The sequence below is a fragment of the Haliotis rubra genome, unplaced genomic scaffold, assembly GCF_003918875.1.
Source record: "Haliotis rubra isolate DU_JTF1 unplaced genomic scaffold, ASM391887v1 Scf452, whole genome shotgun sequence".
In the NCBI taxonomy this organism is placed as follows: domain Eukaryota; kingdom Metazoa; phylum Mollusca; class Gastropoda; order Lepetellida; family Haliotidae; genus Haliotis; species Haliotis rubra.
Window position 1 is genome coordinate 864,442 of NW_025767138.1, and position 21,444 is coordinate 885,885.

Sequence of the window (21,444 nt, forward strand, 5' to 3'; positions counted from 1 at the left end):
GTTTACGTGATAAGAGAATTGGATACCTGAATGTATTGGTAGTATCTACTGTTGTCCAACCATTAACATATTGACACATTCTAGTCAGATGCCAACAGTGTAGAAACTGAGGTTATCAGCATTGTTCTTGTGTAATGCTTCTACATGAGTCCAGTTTCACACTGGACTTTCTGAATAGACATGGACATGTCTGGAGGCATCCTAATGAATGTCATGCGAATCTCAACAAAGGGCAATAAAACAGATTTTGGGGTACCGGTACATCTGTAATGATATGATGTTGATCACTATGACAACTACATCACTGCATATTGTCTATGGAAGAATCACTTGACAGCCCTACCAACACAGCATATTGTTTCCAAATTATGTTGGTCCATGTTCTAAATGCCATATTCTGTTTTTCAAGATAATAATGTACATGCCCACTGAGCAATTACTGTAACTGAATAGATCCACAAAACAAAGAATGTAGTGGATAGACATAAGTACATGTTGTATATGTTATCAATTGTATATGCTAATAATTGTAAGGGTATAACCAATAATTGATAATTCATCTCAACAGAATCTCCACAACATTGAATACCAACAGATAAAATTAATACCCAATGTTCAGGCTTATCCTTCAATCACCTTTTGAAATTGTTTTAAAATTAATAACATAGAAAATATGAATGCTATCATATACTACTACACTTTGATAAGGATCACAAAAATTCACAACTTTACTTAAACGTAGATTTATAATTTGAAATTGTATTAATTTAAAACCGGATAAACAATGATATGCTAACCCCTCTTTAGGCAAACAGTCACACCTTATGCATCTGATACACGGTGGTGTGGAGAGTTGTGGGTGTGTGTAGTAGATAGTACATGGTAGTATTTATATTGGTTGTTAGAAGTGTGTATATGTCGTGTATGTGAGAATGTGAGAAGAATGTGTTGTCTATTTCAGTTCTGTTTGTTTTAAGTATAAATTAGGGAAAAATAGGCTATTCCAACAGAAAGCTTTTTATTTTATGTATTTTAACTATCCTCTCTCTCTCTCTCTCTCTTTCTTTCTTTCTTTCTTTCTTCCTAATATATCATTCTGGCATGTTTCTTCAAGTTCTGTTAAATCTTGATACAGAATGTGCCATTTATCAACATCCAAGGAAGGACGTTTTATATATTGAACTATTGAAATATTGTAAAGGATATATACACAAAACCATTTCTGTACCAATTTTGAGGTTCAGTGATTTTTCCACTAATTTTAGTGGATTAACAGTGTAAAACAAGAACTGAAGTTCATTTTACAGCAACTGCTGTAGGTGTTTGGTAACATTTTGTCGAATGGTCTTCCTGTCATTGAAGAGTTTGCTTCGCACCTTTTTGTAGGCGGCCTGTTTGTCCAGATGAAGCAGGCAGCTTGGTGTCGACAGATCTAAAAATCTCGTTGTTTCCATTTTCCCTGTGAAAAAAAGATCACACCTCATCCATGTACTCATTTAAGTTAAATAACAACAAAAACCAGCATAAATATTCCCTGAAAGAAGTTATTTTCTATTACTGTATTTTCAGTTTCATTCTGAAACATTCTAACTACCTTTAAGAGTTTGTAACTAGTTAAGGCTAGAATTATGAGACAAGATAAACATGTATTACCCATATGGTATCATTCCTCTAGCCCCTGTCCCCCTAGCTCCCTGTTGTTACAAGGTCAGGTTTTGGTTGTGAATAGGTGACTACCAGTACTTAGGGAGATGATAGAGAATCATGGATCACTGATCAGGAAGAAATGTTTTGCAACTTAATCGTGGACACTCTGCTCCCAAACGTAGGAAGCAATATGTAGATAGAGGAATCTGGACTCATACCTGTGTGCCATTGGACATATGATGCACAATTTGTGTGTTGCGTGAAAACAACCGATCTGACTCTGCATTCAGACAATGTGTCAAGATCTGAATTAATATATTTGTGAATGTTAATAAATATAGAATCTTCATATTTGTTTTGTCAATTATCAGCAACAGTGATCATCTACTGATCAATAATGATCACTGAGCCGTGATTCTCTATTATCTATACGGTTCATGCGCAGGACGACTCCTCGAGTCGTATAAAAAACAAACCACTATAATAGCAGGTCGCCTACCAGTAGCCAATTATACTAAACAACTGACAGCCAGTGTGAGTTTAACGATCTAATTCCCTGTGTTTGGGGGACCGTATAAGAAATAAACCAACTAAGATATCTGTTAATGGGCATTTCATTATTAACAATGAAGCAGACAGTATACAAATGTGCAATTCAACAGTTCATTCAATGGACATTACTGGAGTTGTACAATATGGGAGGCAGCATCAGCGAAGTCGAGAACGTCGATGTCTCCCCTCCGTAGCCTCCGTATTATATAGCTAGCCCCTGTGTTCAATAACCGACAACTTGCAAAATGATACATATTTATATTTCAAGTTCAAACGTGACTGAAAAGAGAAAGACTTTGTAGGATAGTAAAAATCAGACAAAACCTTATTGCATCCTCAAAAAAGAGGCTGCCTAATGATACATATCCGAGAAATGGTTTTATGCTAGAACTTACTGGGAAGTTTGCCCTTGTTGTCACCAGTTCCTCGTTCTCCCACCACAAGGAAATCGCCAAAGTAGGTGTGCAGTGATGCTGAGTCATCTTTTGTCCATGCAACTGGAATGTTGATTAAGATCTTAGTATGAGATGGTTCAGTATCTCAGTTCAGGTTCGAAACACAACACTGACATATTCTACTAACCCCAGGTAGAATTTAAAGGCAAGATGTTCAGTTATATGATACTATGAGCTCACAGCAAGTACATGATTTGGCTGGGAAGGCTTTTTTCTTCTGCTTTGGTATCAAGAGTATGATTTTCAAGGGGATGGGAATTTATCACTGGCAGATTATACAATGCCCAACATGATCATGTTTACTAAACGTCCTAATGCAGTCATAATGCGAGTTTAGCCCTTCGACTGACTGATTATCAAACGAATGCAATTACGTCATCGAACAATTCCAGTGACGTCACAACAGAAAGTGACGAAATTCGACCTTGGCCTTTGACAAGACCATAGTCTGCAACATGTCAAACTATGTCAGTGTTCGGTTTTGGTCCAACAACAACGTTAATAGTGCAATTGTTAAGGTCAGCACCAGCAAGAAAGCCAATATTACTGCTATTTAAAGCGGGAATTCGGGTTGCTTGACTTGTTTGACCCAGAATATCTCCCAGTCCCAAAGCCAATGTCGAATGAACCGACGCACCCACTATGACGTCACTTGACAACAGAACTGATAGTGGCCCGTCGTTAAGGTTGAGCGGTCCGATATCATTTGCAGCGGCCCGCAAATTTCTGATAATAGGAGGGCCGTTTCATGATAATTCCATGTGTTTTAGCTATAATCTCAATTGTACCAATGTAATCTTAGTTGTATATAGCCATATAGCGGTGTTCTCCATATGCACTCCAACTCTCGCATTTCACTCTGACACTAACCCCTCAGTCCATTCATGTAGTTCCTGCATCCCAAATGACAAATTATGATTCACCATTCTGAGATAGATTAATATAGCACCACATTGCAAACCACTCACCAGAGACCGTAGCTGTTATGTGACTAACGACATTTCTGTCATCGTAACTGTCATCACTGGAAGATGAAGTCAAAGTTTCTCTTTCAGTTTGTTTTTTGTAGGGTTTGTTTGTAGCTGCAAGAAAGACAAATATACAATATATATTTAGGAGGAAGCATAGGGCAAAATAACAGAAAATCTGTCTGTCATGTTACAATACGATGTGTATTTGGTAACAATCTCAATTCACTGAGGTGCACAGCTTTCAGTGTCGAGTAGTTGCTTATCTAAGAAAATAGTAATTTAAAAATAATAATGGTTACACACATTACAGTTGATATGTTTTATACAGTAGTGTCGTGACAATTAGCTTATATAAGGGGATATCAGAAAAAAACCTGTAGTAGTAAGCAAACTGATCAATTTTAGTTGTAATGACTATGGCTTGGCCTGCGTGGCTACAGAAATGGTGTTTTCTCAGAGATACCCACCTAACGACCAGTCAGTACTGGTATTCTATTTGCCCGTTATTGCTTCCAGTCATGTCACAGCTTTACCGTATGTTTTCATATGAAACTGAGAATGGGAGTATTTTGAAGGATGGAAGTGTTATTGATGATATACAAACCATTAAATAACCAACAATGTGGTCACATTAATATCAAATAGTAACATGCACATAATTCATACTTTCACCAAGATGATCGTACTGTCATAATTTTGGGTGTATACTTCCAGCAAATATGAAAATATCATACAGATTATCACCTCTGGAATTCAGACTATAGTTTCGGAAAATATCAGTATATCCTTTATTATATCATGATTAATGGCAAAATCAGCTGGCAGGTATCTCTGTAATGGTAGCAGATAAGGCAAAACGTTGCATCATATTGGATGTATGTGTTGTTAGGTATTGTTTGTATTAAGGCAAAACATGTTGTGGTTCAGACAAGTGGCAGAAGTAGCAGGCTGCTACAAGGGATGTTTCATCTTCACCCATTGTGTCATTTCCGTAAATGCAACCAAAAGTGATTGTGGTTACAAAATCGGACTTTCAGCTAATCAAAACATGACAATCACGTCATTGTGATGATTCGTATAAAAGTACAAATTAAATTACCAAAACTGCGAGCATTACCTGCAAAAGAGTTCAGAAAAAACACAAAGCAACACATTTCCAGACAAACAAGTATACATAACTCCTATATACCAACAATGCTAATGTTAGGTTGTACATTACTCTTCCCAGTAGTATACTGGACAAAAATAGTAAGGGATATATGTAAATTTTGAAATTATGAATAATGATCATAAAAAAAACAATATCCCTAACTTATTTTGTCCAGTATATATCAATGAAGTCTGTCTTCCACACCATAGAAAATACAAGTCAAGTCTAGATTACCTCAGCTCTAGGGAATTATGAATTTCCCCTTTTAGATTACTTCTTTTTTCATTTTTAGATGCATATTTAGAAATTCGAAAATTTTATGTCTGGGGTTACATGTCAGACTACTAAACAAGGTGTATTTCTTTGTCAATGGTGCTAACAACTGTAATTCTACCATGACTTCAGTAAACACTGAATTCTAATTCAACTTAGTATGTAACACGAGTTCTGATTGGTCAATGCTATAAATTTCCGACCGTATAATCAGCATTTACGGTCGCAATTTGAAAACCGATTCACCAAAACCTTTGAATGTATCCCTACACTATTGGGGTAACGCTGCTTTGCAGGACATTGTCATTTGCAGAAGCCATTTAACTCCCCTATCCAGCTAAAATGGGTGGAATTTGTGTTAAAAAAGACAAAACAGTATCATAAATTTAATTTTAAGTTCAAACAACTTACTCGCAACGGGCTGTTGACCCAACACTGTTAGATCATGAAGCAAGATTATGACGTCATTATGGAGCGTGACGTCACCTGCTGTGACGTTATTTGACAACAGAACTGATAATGGCCCGTAGTTGAGGAATCAGCGGGCCGCTCATTTCTGTAACTAGAGGGCGGTTTCATCATTAGTCCGTCCATTTTATCTATAATACTATGATCTATTCATCATTGTCAGATTTAGTCTGTGTGCACATAATAAACGTGTGTAGTTTGAAAAGGGAACTACTTTTTCTGGCGATGGTGTAAGTTCAAGGAGTGATATGATTAACCATTGACCTAGTGGAACTTTGACCTGGTTTAAATAATGAATTTCTTTCACGAAAAGACCGCGTAAAACGAGTTGAATTAGAATGGGGATAACTGCACTGTGTATGACGAATTGGGGAGGTATACCGGTGGTTATATAGCCGCAAATTTAACGTTATATCGGCTCCGCTTGCGCGTCGCTGATATAACTAAATTTGCGGCTATATAACCACCGGTATACCTCCCCAATTCGTCAAACACAGTAATGTTATCCCCTAATTGTGATTGGTTAATTAAAGTCATTCAGAGGTATATAATCAGTTATACTGGTCTCTGATTTTCCGTGCACAATTATACATGGTTTACGGAAATGCACTATTTTTGTCTTCCCACCAACATGGCGTACACCAAACAACCTACCGATGCATCGATAAATTACGGCGATTTTGCTGTCGGAAATTACACATATGTCTTTAAAGATGGATTTAGCGATGACGGGCTCGACTCACTACTTGCGTAAATCACAGCAATAGGTGTTTATACATACAAAAGTACTTCGAAAGCATGGAAACAAATATTCAGTCGAACAAGATCAAAACATCGTCTGCTTTCCGAATAAAAAACCAGCAAGAACAAATATGTTTACGTTGATTCTATGTTATGTCAGAATAGATCCAGCAATAGACTGCTTCATAATTTCCGTGTTAAATTTATTATCAGCTTTCGTCAACGATATCGCCACTGATCTTGATCCGGTAACGGAGGATGCATTAACATCAAACGCCGAAGAAATTTGAATCCCTTCCGTCCACATAAATAAACAGTTGGGTTATCAGTTCAAACAAAATGATATTTTGAAATTTGTACTGTTTCAAATTTAGCGGTAGTAATTACAGAATCTGCAAACCGTTCTGTTTAGCCCAACATATTTTTTTCTAAAAGTATAATATCGTTGAAGAAGTTATTTAGCTTAGTCATGATCCCTCTTATCCATTACACTGATTGATCTAAAGTAGTCTATTAAAGTATAATTAATTACCTTACCGTGTTTATGCCAGAGGTACACCCTCACGTCCTGTTCCATCCTTTCGGAAGTATCACCACAAATCTGGCTCTTTGTCAACAGCCTCGCGAACATGCCAGCGAATCCGATTCAATTTGAATTCACTACACTTTGAAGCCACTAGGTCAAAACACTTTCCAAAATGTAAAAAATAATATCCGTAGAATCGAATTTGAGCACAAAGTACACACATGAGTGTGTAAGGGTCACCACAGCTGTCGCACGCAGACGTAGAGGTGCGTGAAATCGTCAAGTTGACAGGGCGCAAAATTCAACAGTATCTAAATTCGGTACAACACTGACTTCTCGTTACAGCAAAAGCGCCTCTACTCTTAAATTTTGTACCAGTACCAGTAATTAGATATCAAAGACTATCTCAGTCATACAATCAGGTTAACCTTGCGCAAACTGTCAGAGGCTCTCCTGTCGCATCTTTCCAAATTTGCACGTAAATGCAAACAATGACTTCCGAGAAAAGGTCAAGGTCATGAGGTTGCTGCCATTATTCTGGTGGGGAAAGGGTCTACGGTGGAATTTTCAAATGTGAACCAAGCTTTTTAAACTTATTTGATATATGTTTTCCAACTTATCAGTTAATGATCGATGATTAATGCATTGAAAAAACAAACCGTGATTTGTTATTACTGAATCTGAAGTTTGTTAGTTATTGACGGTCTGCCACCAATCACCCCGTTTCGGGCGATGCCACTTGAGATTGGAATGCGAGTCCGCTTCACGTATTGACTCATAACCAAAGAAAGAGTTCCACCTGAAATTGTTCATAAAATAGTAATGGTAGAATGGAGATAAACCTACTGTGTTGGAAAATCAGAGGTATATAACGAAATTATAATAGCTCTAAATTGTTCATTTAAAACCTCACGCTACGCGTTCCGTTTTAAATGAAATTTAGAGCTATTATTTCTTGTCGCGGTAAGAATATGCATTCTATTGAACGGCAACTACAGTTGTGTTTAAATAAAATAAATAAATGGTGTCTTAAAAACGACTTTAAATTTTCTAAATGAAAAACTAATTGCAAACATTTCTGCCGTAAATATAAACCACATAAAGACCCAGAACTGTTTCTAAATGGCACTCCCATCAAGGTTGTAAAAGAGGCCAAGTTCTTAGGTCTGATTTTTTACTCCCATTTAACTTTTCTTCCGCATATCAAATCCCTAAAAACGAAATGCCTGAAGGACTTTGATTTATTGAAAGTCGTTTCTAATTCAAAGTGGGGAGGGGACCAAACTACCCTCCTACACCTGTATAGATCATTGGTCCGCTCGAAGCTTGATCATGGCTCTATCGTATATGGTGGAGCCTGCAAAAGCAACTTAAAACTATTAGATTCTGTCCACCACCAAGGTCTGAGACTTTGTCTTGGATCATTCAGAACATCTCCTGTTGACAGTCTCTACGTCGAGGCCGATGAGCCTTCTCTTGCACAACGCCGTATAAAACTATTGGCTCAGGATTAAGCCATTCATTACTGCTGCCGGCATTGAGCTTGAAAATATATCTCCTTCCCGTCTTCTTTCTTCTTCTCCTTGGCAATTGGTTAGGCCAAAAGTCGACCAAACACTCACTACATTTAAAAAATCAGAAACTAATGACTTACTATATAAACAAGAATATAATCAATTAAAAAGTAAATATAATACATATAAATCCTTATTTACAGATGGGTCCAAGGATGGTAGCGCGGTTGCTTGTGTCACTGTCATTGGGTCAAAAACTATATCTTCCAGATTACCCAATGACAGTTCAATTTTCACAGCAGAAGCAAACGCAATCCTAACAGCTCTTAAATCTATAAATAGACACCCTAAATATAAACAATACATAATCTTTTCTGACTCTCTTTCTTGCCTTCAGACGATTAGAAATATGTCTTGTAAACATCCACTTTTAATAGAAATTATAGAATTGTATAATGATCTTGCAACTGGCCAATACGACATCGTCCTCTGTTGGTTACCCAGTCACGTTGGCATTTCTGGGAATACAATGGCCGATCTTGCTGCCAAGGCAGCACTCAACAAATCTGTGACACCACTTCTTATTCCTTACTCTGATTACAAAGCTAGCATTTGAACTTACATCCGGGATCTGATGCAGAAGAAGTGGGACACCCAAGTAGGTATCAATAATTTACATGAAATAAAACCCTATATCGGTTACACTTACTGGGGTTGTCAGTCCAGATTTGAAGAGGTCATCATACGACGATGTCGTATTGGCCACACAAGATATACTCATGAATACCTATTGAAAGGTGAGGATCCTCCGTTTTGTATCCCTTGTGATGAAAGAATCACGGTCAAGCATGTCCTGCTTGACTGTGTTGAATATTCCATCACAAGGGATATCTATTTTAAATCACGAACTATGAAGGATCTTTTAATAGTATCAGTTCTCATTTAATTATTGCATTTTTAAAAGAATTAGATTTGTTAAATGATGTGTAAATACACAAATATTTTAAGATTGGAAGTTTGAATCAGTAACTAAGATTGTTAGTGGCTGTATCCTCGAGGGGGGTTAAAGTATTGTAAAATTATTGTCTTCCTGAGAGGGTATGTAAGTCCCAAAACATTCGAAGTAAATTAAAACGTTCCACTTTTTTAATCGTAGAATACCTGTTCTTTTAATGTATGGCTAGATTTGCTAAATTGCTAACGGCTGAAGGGATGGTGTAAATCCAGCTAGGGTCCATGCAGGAAGCAAATGTACTGTAAGTCCCCATGGTCCCTAGTATGGTGATCTACCTTCAGTTGTTGGCAATCTATAGCCGGTTTTTATATTGTATTGTCATTTAAAAGTAACATATTTTAGATTTAATTACTAGTCTTAAATTTTTCCCTGTGATAATCTAGTTGTTTTACTGTCCTTCGTCGACAGGTGTTTTATATATTATCTGTATGTATTATAAATTTAGAACTAGTTTTAGTCACGATATGGCTGAAATATTGCCGATGTGACTTTAAATTTTAACTTACTCACTCACTCTTATGCAAGGCATTATTCTTGTCTGATATGTTGAGTTGAGTTGGGCTTTACGTCACATCGGCATTATTCCAGCCATAGTGACGAGTTCAAGTGTGCATTTATAAACATTTTAAGTACAAAGTCCAAATGAGTTATTTTCAAAATCTTACATATTCATTACATCCATCATTTGAAAACAGCAAATGCCATAGCACCAAATTCAAAAGCTAGCAATAAGCCATTTCATTGCTTACGTCACAGTTTGTGTGCACAAACTCGTCACGTGATGCACAATAATATTTCGAGGGACAAACATTGCAGTTTTTCGCGCGCCTCAGTTTGACAGCTGTCTTCACGTTACTTACATTATTATCGCCATGGCTTCTACCTCTACCTTGTATAACGTGTCTCTCGTGCCTGATGACGTCCCAGGAGCGACATTTATTTATCTTGACATCGATCGTCATTCCGTTGTTCAACTGAAACGGTGGTTGGAGTGCCGAGGCTTGCCCACGACAGGAACCAAGGTCGAACTCGTTGAAAGGTTAGTCGGAAAATGTTGAAAGGAGTATGTCAAACCTACTGAATCTATCGGCTAAGAATATATATGAAATAACATGTATTTAAGTTCTTGTTCTGGTTGTGTTAATGGTATGGTGACGACTAAACGGTAAAACCTACGTCGATGTTTGAATTAATTTCGGACGGCTTGGTAGAACCCAAACCGGAAGTGATTTTTCCCCTCTCGCAATTATTTGTTTATGGAAATAACCATAACAAACAAATATATTCGTGTACCCCCATAGATGTAGGCGATAATGACAATGTGTTGTATTCGTACTCCAGTGCCGACCAATTACCATTTAAATAATTGTTCCTGAACCTGTAATAACCAGGTAAATTCCCACATTGAGTAATGTTGTTGTTTCCTCGATTTTTACATTACCTAAATCTGACAAAATCACGTATTATGCATTATGCTATGGTTCTTTGTATTACCGCAAGAGGTTATTTAACCTACTTTATGACATTACCAATTTAATAGATGGAAAGTATTCATGCACAGATGACCTGAATGTTCACACACTGAATTCCACTAAACTCTGATGAAATCTTAATTTTAGACTGCAACACAACTGGCAGGGATAGAGCAAATCGAGCATTACTAGACCAGGTTAAAATAAACAATACATAAATAAGGAAATATATACAAGCCTTAGTCTGGTCAGTTGGTGGACAAGTGCTATGATCTAACCTTGACTGATGTTTACTTATCTATTTTTTTCACACAGATGCCAAGATTGCATAGATGCGCATCAGGACACCAACATTGCCATTTCCATCGATAATGGGAAATGGTACCAGATGAAGGTTCAAGATGTTTTGGCTTCTCTTAACAGGTAAATATACAGTATTGATTCCTGATCATATCTTTGACCAAATGGAAACACTGCATGAGAATAGGTTGAAATAGCATTAATGAGTTTCCATTACTGGATTGAAGTTGCATTGAATTCTGTGAAATTGTGTTAATTGTGAAATTGTGTTAATTTAATAGTCTGTACATTTCTTCTTGAACATTACTTCACTGACTGACTGACTGAGTTTGGTTTTACGCCGCGTTTTAGCAATATTCCAGCAATATCACGATGGGGGACACCAGAAATGGGCTTCACACATTGTACCCATGTGGTGAACATTACTTCAAGCACCAGAAATAGAAAGTGTATGGAAATTGCTAATACTATTTGTGGCATATTTTATTTGGAGAAAAGTATGTTAATCACTTAAATTGTTGATTTAATCAAGGTATATTTAAAGGAATGTGTGTACATCCTCTGGAGTGAGAGGAAATTGTATGCCATGTTATTTAAGAAAAAAACAAACCTTTTTAATTTCACTTTTAGAAGGGTCAGGCTTCATGTTATAAAATGTGGTGAAAACATTGTACTGTGATATTCTGTGTTGTCATGTAATCCCAAGACCCTGCACACCTACAAGTTTAATAATAAATAGTAAGTCCCTTGAGAAAGTAATTTTGTGAAGACATTAAAATGTCTGGAATATTTTTCTGCACTAAATTTTATTTGCATTCCAGTACAAGTCAGGCTTCGACTGTAAAGCAGCCTCCCACGCCACCTATCACAGGATGGAAGAACTTCCCTTTTGGTAATATCCCTCCGACCTTTTCATATGGTGATATATACCAGTACATAATTGCTTCAGCCAGACTACAGCCTCTACCACAAGTCACTCCTATCAACACTAGTGATGATGATGAAGAGGATCAGGACAACACCTTTAGCACAGCAAAGCCCATGAAGAAGGGAAGAGCTTTTTTTAAGAGTGGCCACATACAAAATATTCAAACTTGTTCTAATAATGATTATTATTATCTTAAATGTGAATGTCTTCCGTCATACAGACTGGGTATGATGTACCATGCACATGTTACACTTGATAAGTATGCTGTAATTCAGGATGCATCATGTGCAGGATTGTTGTTTGCTTTAGAGGATTACACTGTTAACTTTGGTTATACTGCACCCTCGTGTACTTCTTTGACTTGTTCCTGGAATAAACCCCGAAACAAAAAGAGAAACCCACAACCTGCTCAAACTTTGCAGTACAGCAAAAAGCGAGCACCAAACCATGTCATTGATCATGACCCACGTCCTGTTGTAGATCAATCCAATAAAGCTGATAGTAGTTTTGCGACTGCTTTCATTTCCACAGCACTAGCCCTGGACACAAAAAACATCATGGCACAGCATCCTAGAAATAACTTACGATGATTATGAATTGTCTAATGACTTAAAACTTTATCTCATGGACAGGTGTGATGTTTTTATTGAAAATGTGAAAGATATCATATCAGAATATGGAGTTGGCTCATGTGAAGTACCTGGTACTGAAGGTCAAGCAACTTCTGATCAGTGGCATAATGCCAGGTGGTACAGAGTGACAGCATCTATTTGTAAAGATTGTGCTACTGTATCCACAGGTCGAGGTAGATATCGTATGTTATCATCACATGTTTGGGGTATTGATTGTGTTGATACAGCTGACATGAGGTATGGTTCATGTAATGAAAAAACTGCATTTGAAGACTATTCATTAAAACATATAGAAACATTTACTTGCCATGCAAGTGGTTTCTGGATAAATTCCAAGTATCCTGAACTAGGATGTAGCCCTGATGGCATATTGCAGTCTCTCTGTTCCGATGTAGCTTGTGGAGTTTTGGAAATTAAGTGTCCATCAGTGCTAGAAAACATTGCTCCAATTGAGGCAAAAGAAAAACTCACAAAGAAGCAATATTATTCATTTTGCAGCACTTTGGAAAATGGGAAACTCCAGTTGAAAAGAAATCATAAATATTATTTTCAATGTCAAATGCAAATGGCCATCTGTAAAAAGTCTTTTGGTGACTTTGTAATATGGTCCCCAAAGGGCATGTCAGTAGAAAGATTATTCTTCAATAAACTATTTTGGGAACAGACATACCACCGCTTGAAACTATTTTACAAATATATTCTGGTTCCTGAGATATTTGAAATGAGAGTGCCAAGAAAGCTACTTCCCTTTGATCTGTCAAAGTAAATGTTACAAACTGTGGTATCAATAAACAAATGTAAACAAATAACTAGACATGGTAGTTAATGGTAAATGTACTGTTTATTTACTTCAACAATACTTTGAAAATATGTACAGTCATATGCTGAGTACATGATGAATGATTCAGCCTCTTAAATACTGCATATCATCATGATTGTTAGTGCAATACTATTTTATACATGAACCTCTGGCTTGAATGCATAGAAATAATGCATAGAAATGCTGCTCAAATGTAACATTTTATGTTTTGGTATTATACTTTTTCAGTGAAGTATGGTAGAGATGATAGTAAGTTTGTAAGGTTGAGTCCAACCAATCTGTCTAAAGTACTAGAATCTGTACCATACTTTAGTGAGAAAGTGTAATCTCAAATATAACATGTTCATACAAATAAATCACACCTGTTACCACTGTGTCACTATGCTATTTACATCCATGAAGGATTTTACTAATGATGTCATTATGTGCTATCATTGCACAGGCTATTGTATTTCATGCCTCCAAGTGAAATAGTTATTCACTGTCGGGAATCATTATGTATTTTGTGTGATGACAACAATGTTTGTCAGGGACTATTTCTTGTGTACACTCCTGCATTGTGGCTAAAGTCTGTCTGACTTGTGACCCAGATAAACAATGACCTATTACACAAGTAAATGACAATTTTCTGATAACTTTCTTGCTCAGAAGTGTTTTAAAGTATATTCCATGACTGATACTATTGAAAATTAAACTTCATTGCACTGAAGAACTAATTTGATCTGTTTGACATTTCTATGGTTACGGTGACCTGTCAACAACATTTAGGTAAGGCATGGTGACTGTAAATAACTGGATGTCTGTTTTCCTATTAAAGTCATATTCATTATCTGATATTTTCATGCATTGTTTTAAGACAGAGTACAATATATATTCTACTGTATTTCCCACATGTGTACCTGCAATATGACAGTAGTTCAAGGTTTTGACATTTGTTGCTGAGGCACTATTTGACAGTCTGCTGTCCATATCCTCGGTTTGCATTTGCCACATATTTTAGTAAATCTTGTATAGTCCAAATTATTAAAGGCCACATTGGACAACATCAATTCCTTGATACAGAGTATATTTACGCTACACTGGGCCCAAGTTATCAATGGTTTTAACATACATTTGACATCTGTAGAATGCCGCCCCAGATGCTTGGTCTGAACATAAGGTTGTGCTTATTGCTATATCAGATGTTAGATATAGAAACTGGTAGATATATGTAAAGAAACCAAACTACTCAAGATTGTGTGAAATGTGTTCCTGTAACTATGTGGAAAATGAGTACCACTTCTTACTGATTTGTACTGCTTATGATGATCTACGTAAACGTTTTATCCCTGTCGATGTTTTCACCCATTCAACCTTGTGTAGATTTAATCAACTGATGAGTAATGCTACTCCTCTGGCTTTAAGAAATTTTGCCTTGTTTATCTTCTATGCTAACAATCATCGTCGCTACAGCTTGAAGGCTGCCAATGTATAACGTTGTACCATGGGCCGATGGCCTACATTCACATGAATAAAGACTAGGCTAGTTACATCAGATGTTAGCACAAATCTCATTTGTCCAAACTTTTCAGACACTTTGTATCACATAAGGACAATACCAACTGATAAAAGGAAACTGATTCTTTTGTAAGTTTCACTTGTCATAGAGCTAACCACCAACTAAGATGGCGGCCACTGATGCTACGATGCATGAAGATATTGTCCATTTAATTATAACAAATTCTCTTGATATCCTAATCATTTCTACTGAGTCCTAATTGTATTCTGACAAACAGGACAGCATAAGGATAATTAGTAGTCACTTGTGTTAGAAATGAAATTACCTATGCATTGTTTCTGGTATGAAAGCCATCAAACCTGTATTCTGATTGGCTAAGAAAGGTCACATGACCTGTTAATGATGCCCATAAATATGATCACTGGTCAAGGTGTTTGACAATCAACTATTACATCACATTCAATTTATTACTCTTACTTTATCCGTTCCTGCTATTACTTTTACCTGGCACATCAACCACTCTTATATTTATCATCATAACTGCCACTAGGTAATTCCTTCCTGATCTGAATATAACTTTTAAGGTACAAGTTTCCTTGCTTACCATAATTACTTTATTGTTCTGCAAACACTTCAAAACAATCAATCTTTTTCTGATAATGTGCCATGAAGGAAAAATGTGATATTTAAAAGTAATAAACTTTGTGCATGCAAACAGTAATTGTATAGTGAAATGTATTCATGAGTGAGGAATATCAACACCTAATAACTACTTACATGTTTAAACTGAGAAGACAAGAGTTTATCATCACAGATAATGTACATTCAATAATATGAGGAGGATACTGCCTTCCTTACTTAACAAGCGGTGGCTGGTAGTTTGAAAGCATTCCTATAACAAACACTATCTGGGATGCTAAGTGTTTCATTGAAAGATGAATAACAGCGCTTAATATTCGATATTCCCTCAACTTTCCCACAGATCTCTCCACATGTATTTTTGTCCTGGCAATAGATCGAGTCAAGATGTCTTCTTTAGGAGTCAGCTTGTCCCTTTTGCCTAGGAATGGGGGAATATTCAAATGTGCTCTACAGCTCATGAGGAGATCTTTGATAGTGAAGCCTCTATCAGCTAAAACCAAATCACCTGGGTTTATTTTTTGCAGAAAGCCTGATTTCCTGACAATATCTCTGTCTGATATGCAACCTTCATATGCATCAGATACAAATGTAACAGCCCCAGTTGGAGAAATACCGAGTAAAACCTTTAAGGTGTTGTGAGTCTTGTACTGAGAGTACATGTTACCTTGCTCACCATAATCACTTGGTCTTTCTGTAAACACTTCAAAACAATCAACAATGACTCAGATGTTTTTGAAACTTTTAAAAACAGATGGCAATGTTTTCCTGATAATGTGCCTTGAAGGAAAGATGTGATCTTTTAAAGTAATTAACTTCATATACAGAAACTGAATCCAAGTGGTAATGATACAGGACACAGAACCAACACTGATGTTATATCTATAGGATAAATCTTTTGTGGGCAAATTTCTCCTTAATCTTACAAGCGTCAAAACAAGTTGGTCTTTTACTGTCAAAACCCTGCATTTACCAGATTTATTGGAATTCATCTTATTTCCACGCCAGTAGCAAATGTCATTCACACTGTCACCAAGAGAAGAAAAGAGATGATTGAAGTGAACAGTTTTCATACCAGTGTAGTAATTTTAAATTTCTTCTTATTGCACACTAGATTATCAAAAGTAAATCACAGGTTTTGTTGTCTAGATTTCTGCTAATTCCACAATCTGAATCAGGGACTTGCGCTGTCATCTTTCATAAATCTTAGATACCAAGATGCTTGAACATACAAACTCGGCCTGGCTGGACATGTCTTGAGTTGATGGCATGTAGCTTGGCAGGCAGCATCACTGGAACTGTGCTCAGTCAAGGCAGTCTCTTCAATGTCACAGACATTCTGTTCCAATACATAAAAAAAATTATGTTGAACGCAAAATGTTTGATCAGTTACATATTTAGACAAGGTGTACATTTGGTAGTATTGTAGAGGCAATGGGTGATTAATAATAGTAAGAGCATGGTCCTAGTAACTCTTGTGCCTCACGGTTATACTCAAAAGATATATTAAATGTGTTTAGGGTTACAAAGTTACATACTTTCATTATTAGTAGCTTGAATTCTTAAATTGTACATTGTAAGATTAATTTGAACAAAATATAGATCTAATGGTTTGATGCATGATTGCAAAACACTTAATATCAGATAAAAGACTTAAACACAACTTTACATCTATGACACAGTTATGACCATACCAATTCAGTACAGATTGTCTCCTGATCCTCTGGATGCTTTCTTGAGGTGTAAGGGTGGTCAGCTGCACATACTGCCAACAAGGATAGGCCATCATCACCTGCTGTCGAAGTTGGGTCCAACCTGGATACCTTGGATGGAAGAGGGTGTCTCTCCACTGGGTTCTTCCTCTTCTTGGAAAAATGCACCACCTGGAATTTTTTCAATTTGGACTGCATAAATCTGCCACTATATGTTTGAACATATCATCATGATCATTTTTACAAAAAAGATAACATCAATGACATTTTTTATTGAATTTAAAATTTGTCATAATTCATACATACATCAGGTGTCAAATCTAAATGCTCACCACGTTTTACATTGGTTTGACCTTTATGCGTATATGTAGTATGACACTGGCTTGTAGACAATGTTTTTGACGTTATATTTGAACACAAACATAAAAATCATGACACGTACCTGATCAGATGTATATGTTGCCGGGATAGGGTCGGGATGTTCAAACGATGGACCATTCCCACCAACGAAGTGTTTGGAACATAGGTAGGTGTATTTGTTGACCTTGTCTGTTGTGAATCCATCTCGCGAACAAGCGCGAACCCACCTCGCACACTTCTCAGGCTCCTTGTGGAACTTAGGAAATAAAATAAAATGAACCCCGGCCATCTCCGGTCTCTCCCCGTATCGGTTGTCGCTTCGGCAGATCCCATACGCACAGTGTTTAGCCGGCATCGTGTAAGTATATCCGAAATCGTGTTGTTGTTTTGACAAGGGGAAGAGGGACAAATGTCAATGTTTGTCCCTCGTTTTTCGCGCATGCGCGATTCTAAAATAGAGCGGAAGTACCCTATATTCTATTTTTAGAAGTTTAGACTAGTTGATGAAATGGCCTATTCGTTTGATATGACAATATGACACCGACATAGACATTAAGCACGAGATAAATATACTCCCCAGCATTGAAAACGCACCTCTTACAAAATTTGAAATTACAAAAATCACGTGTAAGCAATTTATATTTTTTAGTGGATAAGATGCACAACTAACAAAAACAACAACAACGCTCATTCATTTAATTGTTTCACAGTCACAAAGGATCAAACACATGTGGGGTCAAATCGAAATTTGCATTGACACATGCAGTGCAACATGTACATCTCCTCATGGAGTCAATAAGCCTACAAATAGTGTTCTGGGGGATGGCATTCCACTCCTGCAGTAGTGCAATCTCAAGTTCCGGTTGTTTCGCATCTATTGTCGACGCGAAAGATGTTGACCAATTTCGTCCGACAAGTGCAAAATAGGGGATAAATCTGGTGACAATGGGGGCCAGTGAATTACCGTAATGTGTTGCTGGGCCAGATACTGGACGGAAAGCTGTGTGTGTTCGTGCGTTGTCCTTTCGAAAAGTATGGACTTCTTGGTGGTTATTGAAGAATGATACGATGTCATTCTGAAGAATCTGGTCACGGTAGTAAAGGGCATTAACTCTACCGTGACAGACATGAAGGGCAGTCCTGTGATTGCAACTTATTCCACCCAAGACCATGACACTTGCACCTCCTCAACGGTCTGTCTGAGTCACACACCCATAAGCATAATGTTCACCACGTCTACACCAAACACGTAATCGGCCGTCAGCATTACGTAGGTGAAAACGTGACTCATCAGTGAAAGCCACACCCTGCCATTTTTGTAACTTCTATTGAACATGCCCACTGTATACACTCATTAAAGTGTCGGTCAGTTTGAATTGGTCCAATGTAAGGCATTGTAGACGGCATTGCACGGTGTTGGCACTGAACTAGTGCAGCAGTCAAGTGTTCAATCATAAATATGGTCACAGACAATATGGCGATCCTGACAGGGCGTATTTCACAAGGTCACGGGTGATGACTGTATGCTGATGTTGTCTATGAAGCCTGCGATGGCCATGAGGTGAGGTGAGGTGAAATTGGGTTTAACGTCGTGCTTGAGAATATCTCGCTCATATGACGACGTGCATGCGTGTGTATGTGCGGCTGCTTGTACTAGCCCAGACTGAAGCTGGTTTTATAGTGCTAGCCCACTGAGATACCATGCCACAGTGAAGCATGAATACCCCACTCAGACACATTATACTGACTCCGAGCCGACCAGTCCTTGTTGTACCCATTAATGCCGAGCGACAGGCAGGGACCAACAAGTACCATATTTTAACGTCTTTTGGTATGACGCGGTCTGGGATGGAACCCGCGACCTTCCGCTCTCCGGGCGGACGCTCTAACCACTACACCACGGAGGCGGCCCGATGGCCATGAAGCAACTTCATGTTAGTCATACTCATTGATAATTGTCATTCTGAAATCCATTCTGATGAAAATATGGAGAATTTGAGACTGGTTCGTTTTCAATGCTGGTGAGTATGTATTTAGTAACAAAGTTCCATTTCAAGCTTCACAGATTGATTTCCACTCAGCTTTAACATTGTTTAAACGTTATTTTAACGACATACAAAATCAAGACCTACCCAATTGTTTATCACATTAATTATATAATTTCTGGCTTTTACACATCTTTCAACAGCAAACACTTTGTTGTAAAATGGAGCCAGTTCAATTCAATTTAGCAAAGTTAGTACAAGAGTTGCCTAAATCCATCAAGATTGACACAGTGAATATCAAAACCCTCAAATATTAAAACCCAGTAGTTTTATGTCCTACTTGATCAAATGTTAGCCAAGTGGTAAAGACACTGAGTTTTGTAATGATGTCCTATCCCCAGCACTCCCTGCAACATACATTCTTGTGATCGTAGTTTGTAAAATATTTATGCTTAAACCATGATCTATAGCGTTCAGCATCTTCCCCATGAATGTGACTTCCCAGCTAACACGAAAATGTTTTAAAAATATCCTCAGAACATTTCGTGAAATGTTCCAGAAACATTTTTTTAAATGTTTTATTCACGTGATTTTGTATGGTTCCAGAAATGTTTTAGAAACATTTTCAAAAACGTTTAATTATAAGGTTTTTAAAATGTTTTCCTGAAATGTTTTTTCGAGATGTTTTGGAAATGTTTTAAAAAATGTTTTATTCACGTGATTTTGTATGGTTCCAGAAACGTTTCAGCAATGTGGAATGCTTATCTCATGCTTATCTCATATTCGCCCTTGCTGCAATGAAAATAACAATGTTCCATATTATCACAAGTTATAAATTGAACCGTTTTCCATAAAGCATATAAAGTAGATCTAGTTAGTCTAAAGCTGAAACATACTATGTAATTGCCTCAAGTTTTTGGTGGGTTTTCATTTACAACAAACTTGGATTACTGGCGAGCGTTTCGAGCCCAGAATCCAAACTGGAATTGATTTATTACACATCTATTGTAACTAGCTACATGATTCAAGCCTTACACGCGGAACAGTTACAGCTGCAGTACGATTTCGTTGCGAGCATTGTAACCAGATTCTTCAGTTTTCGATCACGAAAACCAAGAATTGTAACAACTTTATTTGGTCCAACATTTACTAAACTGAGACCACGCCATTTTCACTATGGAATACTGTACCATGAAAAATCATGAAAAACCCTAATCAACACGGTTTCAAACGATGTCACTTATATATTGGTGTCAAACCACGACATTGTTTATATCTCCTTCCTGCAAAAGCAATTAGATTCTAGATCAATATTTTTATGTAAATCATCACCAAACATTGATCACTTCACTGAGAATATATTGTGATAGTCTGTCACTCTGTGGCCATACAGTGACAACTCATAGCCGAGGACTAGTCATCGCCAACGCCCCGTTATAGTGTAGGCCACACGTTTATTTCTGGCTCTTGTCTAGAAGGGAAATACATCTATCCAAAACCGATCAATTAATTTGTCTGGGGAAAATTTAAGAATACACAGTGTAAACAGAGTACCTTTAATAAGAGACCATTTAATAAATATTATTTATTATATCGTCTCTGCTTTAGTATAGCACTTCAAAACATGCGGTAATAGTGGACAACCCAGCAGATGGTCATTTAACATTTAGTTTAGTCAGTGTTAATTAACAAGAATGCGTCTGTCATTTCTTTTAAGAAATAGTTTTTTATAACATGCACACACTATGACAGCCAGTAACTATCCCACAGTCAAGTGGATCAGAAA

At 37.1% G+C, this 21,444-nt stretch overlaps 1 protein-coding gene across 1 annotated transcript; it reads right to left on the bottom strand.

The window, feature by feature from the left end:
- Window positions 1-1,301: 1,301 nt before the first annotated feature.
- LOC124289945 lies at window positions 1,302-18,062 on the bottom strand. Its single transcript, XM_046726616.1, has 5 exons — window positions 17,756-18,062; window positions 17,296-17,484; window positions 16,838-16,940; window positions 2,595-2,696; window positions 1,302-1,459 (listed from the first exon to the last, which is right to left on the bottom strand). The coding sequence occupies exons 1-5, from the start codon at window positions 18,026-18,028 to the stop codon at window positions 1,302-1,304; spliced, it is 825 nt and encodes a 274-aa protein (XP_046582572.1). The 5' UTR covers window positions 18,029-18,062.
- Window positions 18,063-21,444: the final 3,382 nt, after the last annotated feature.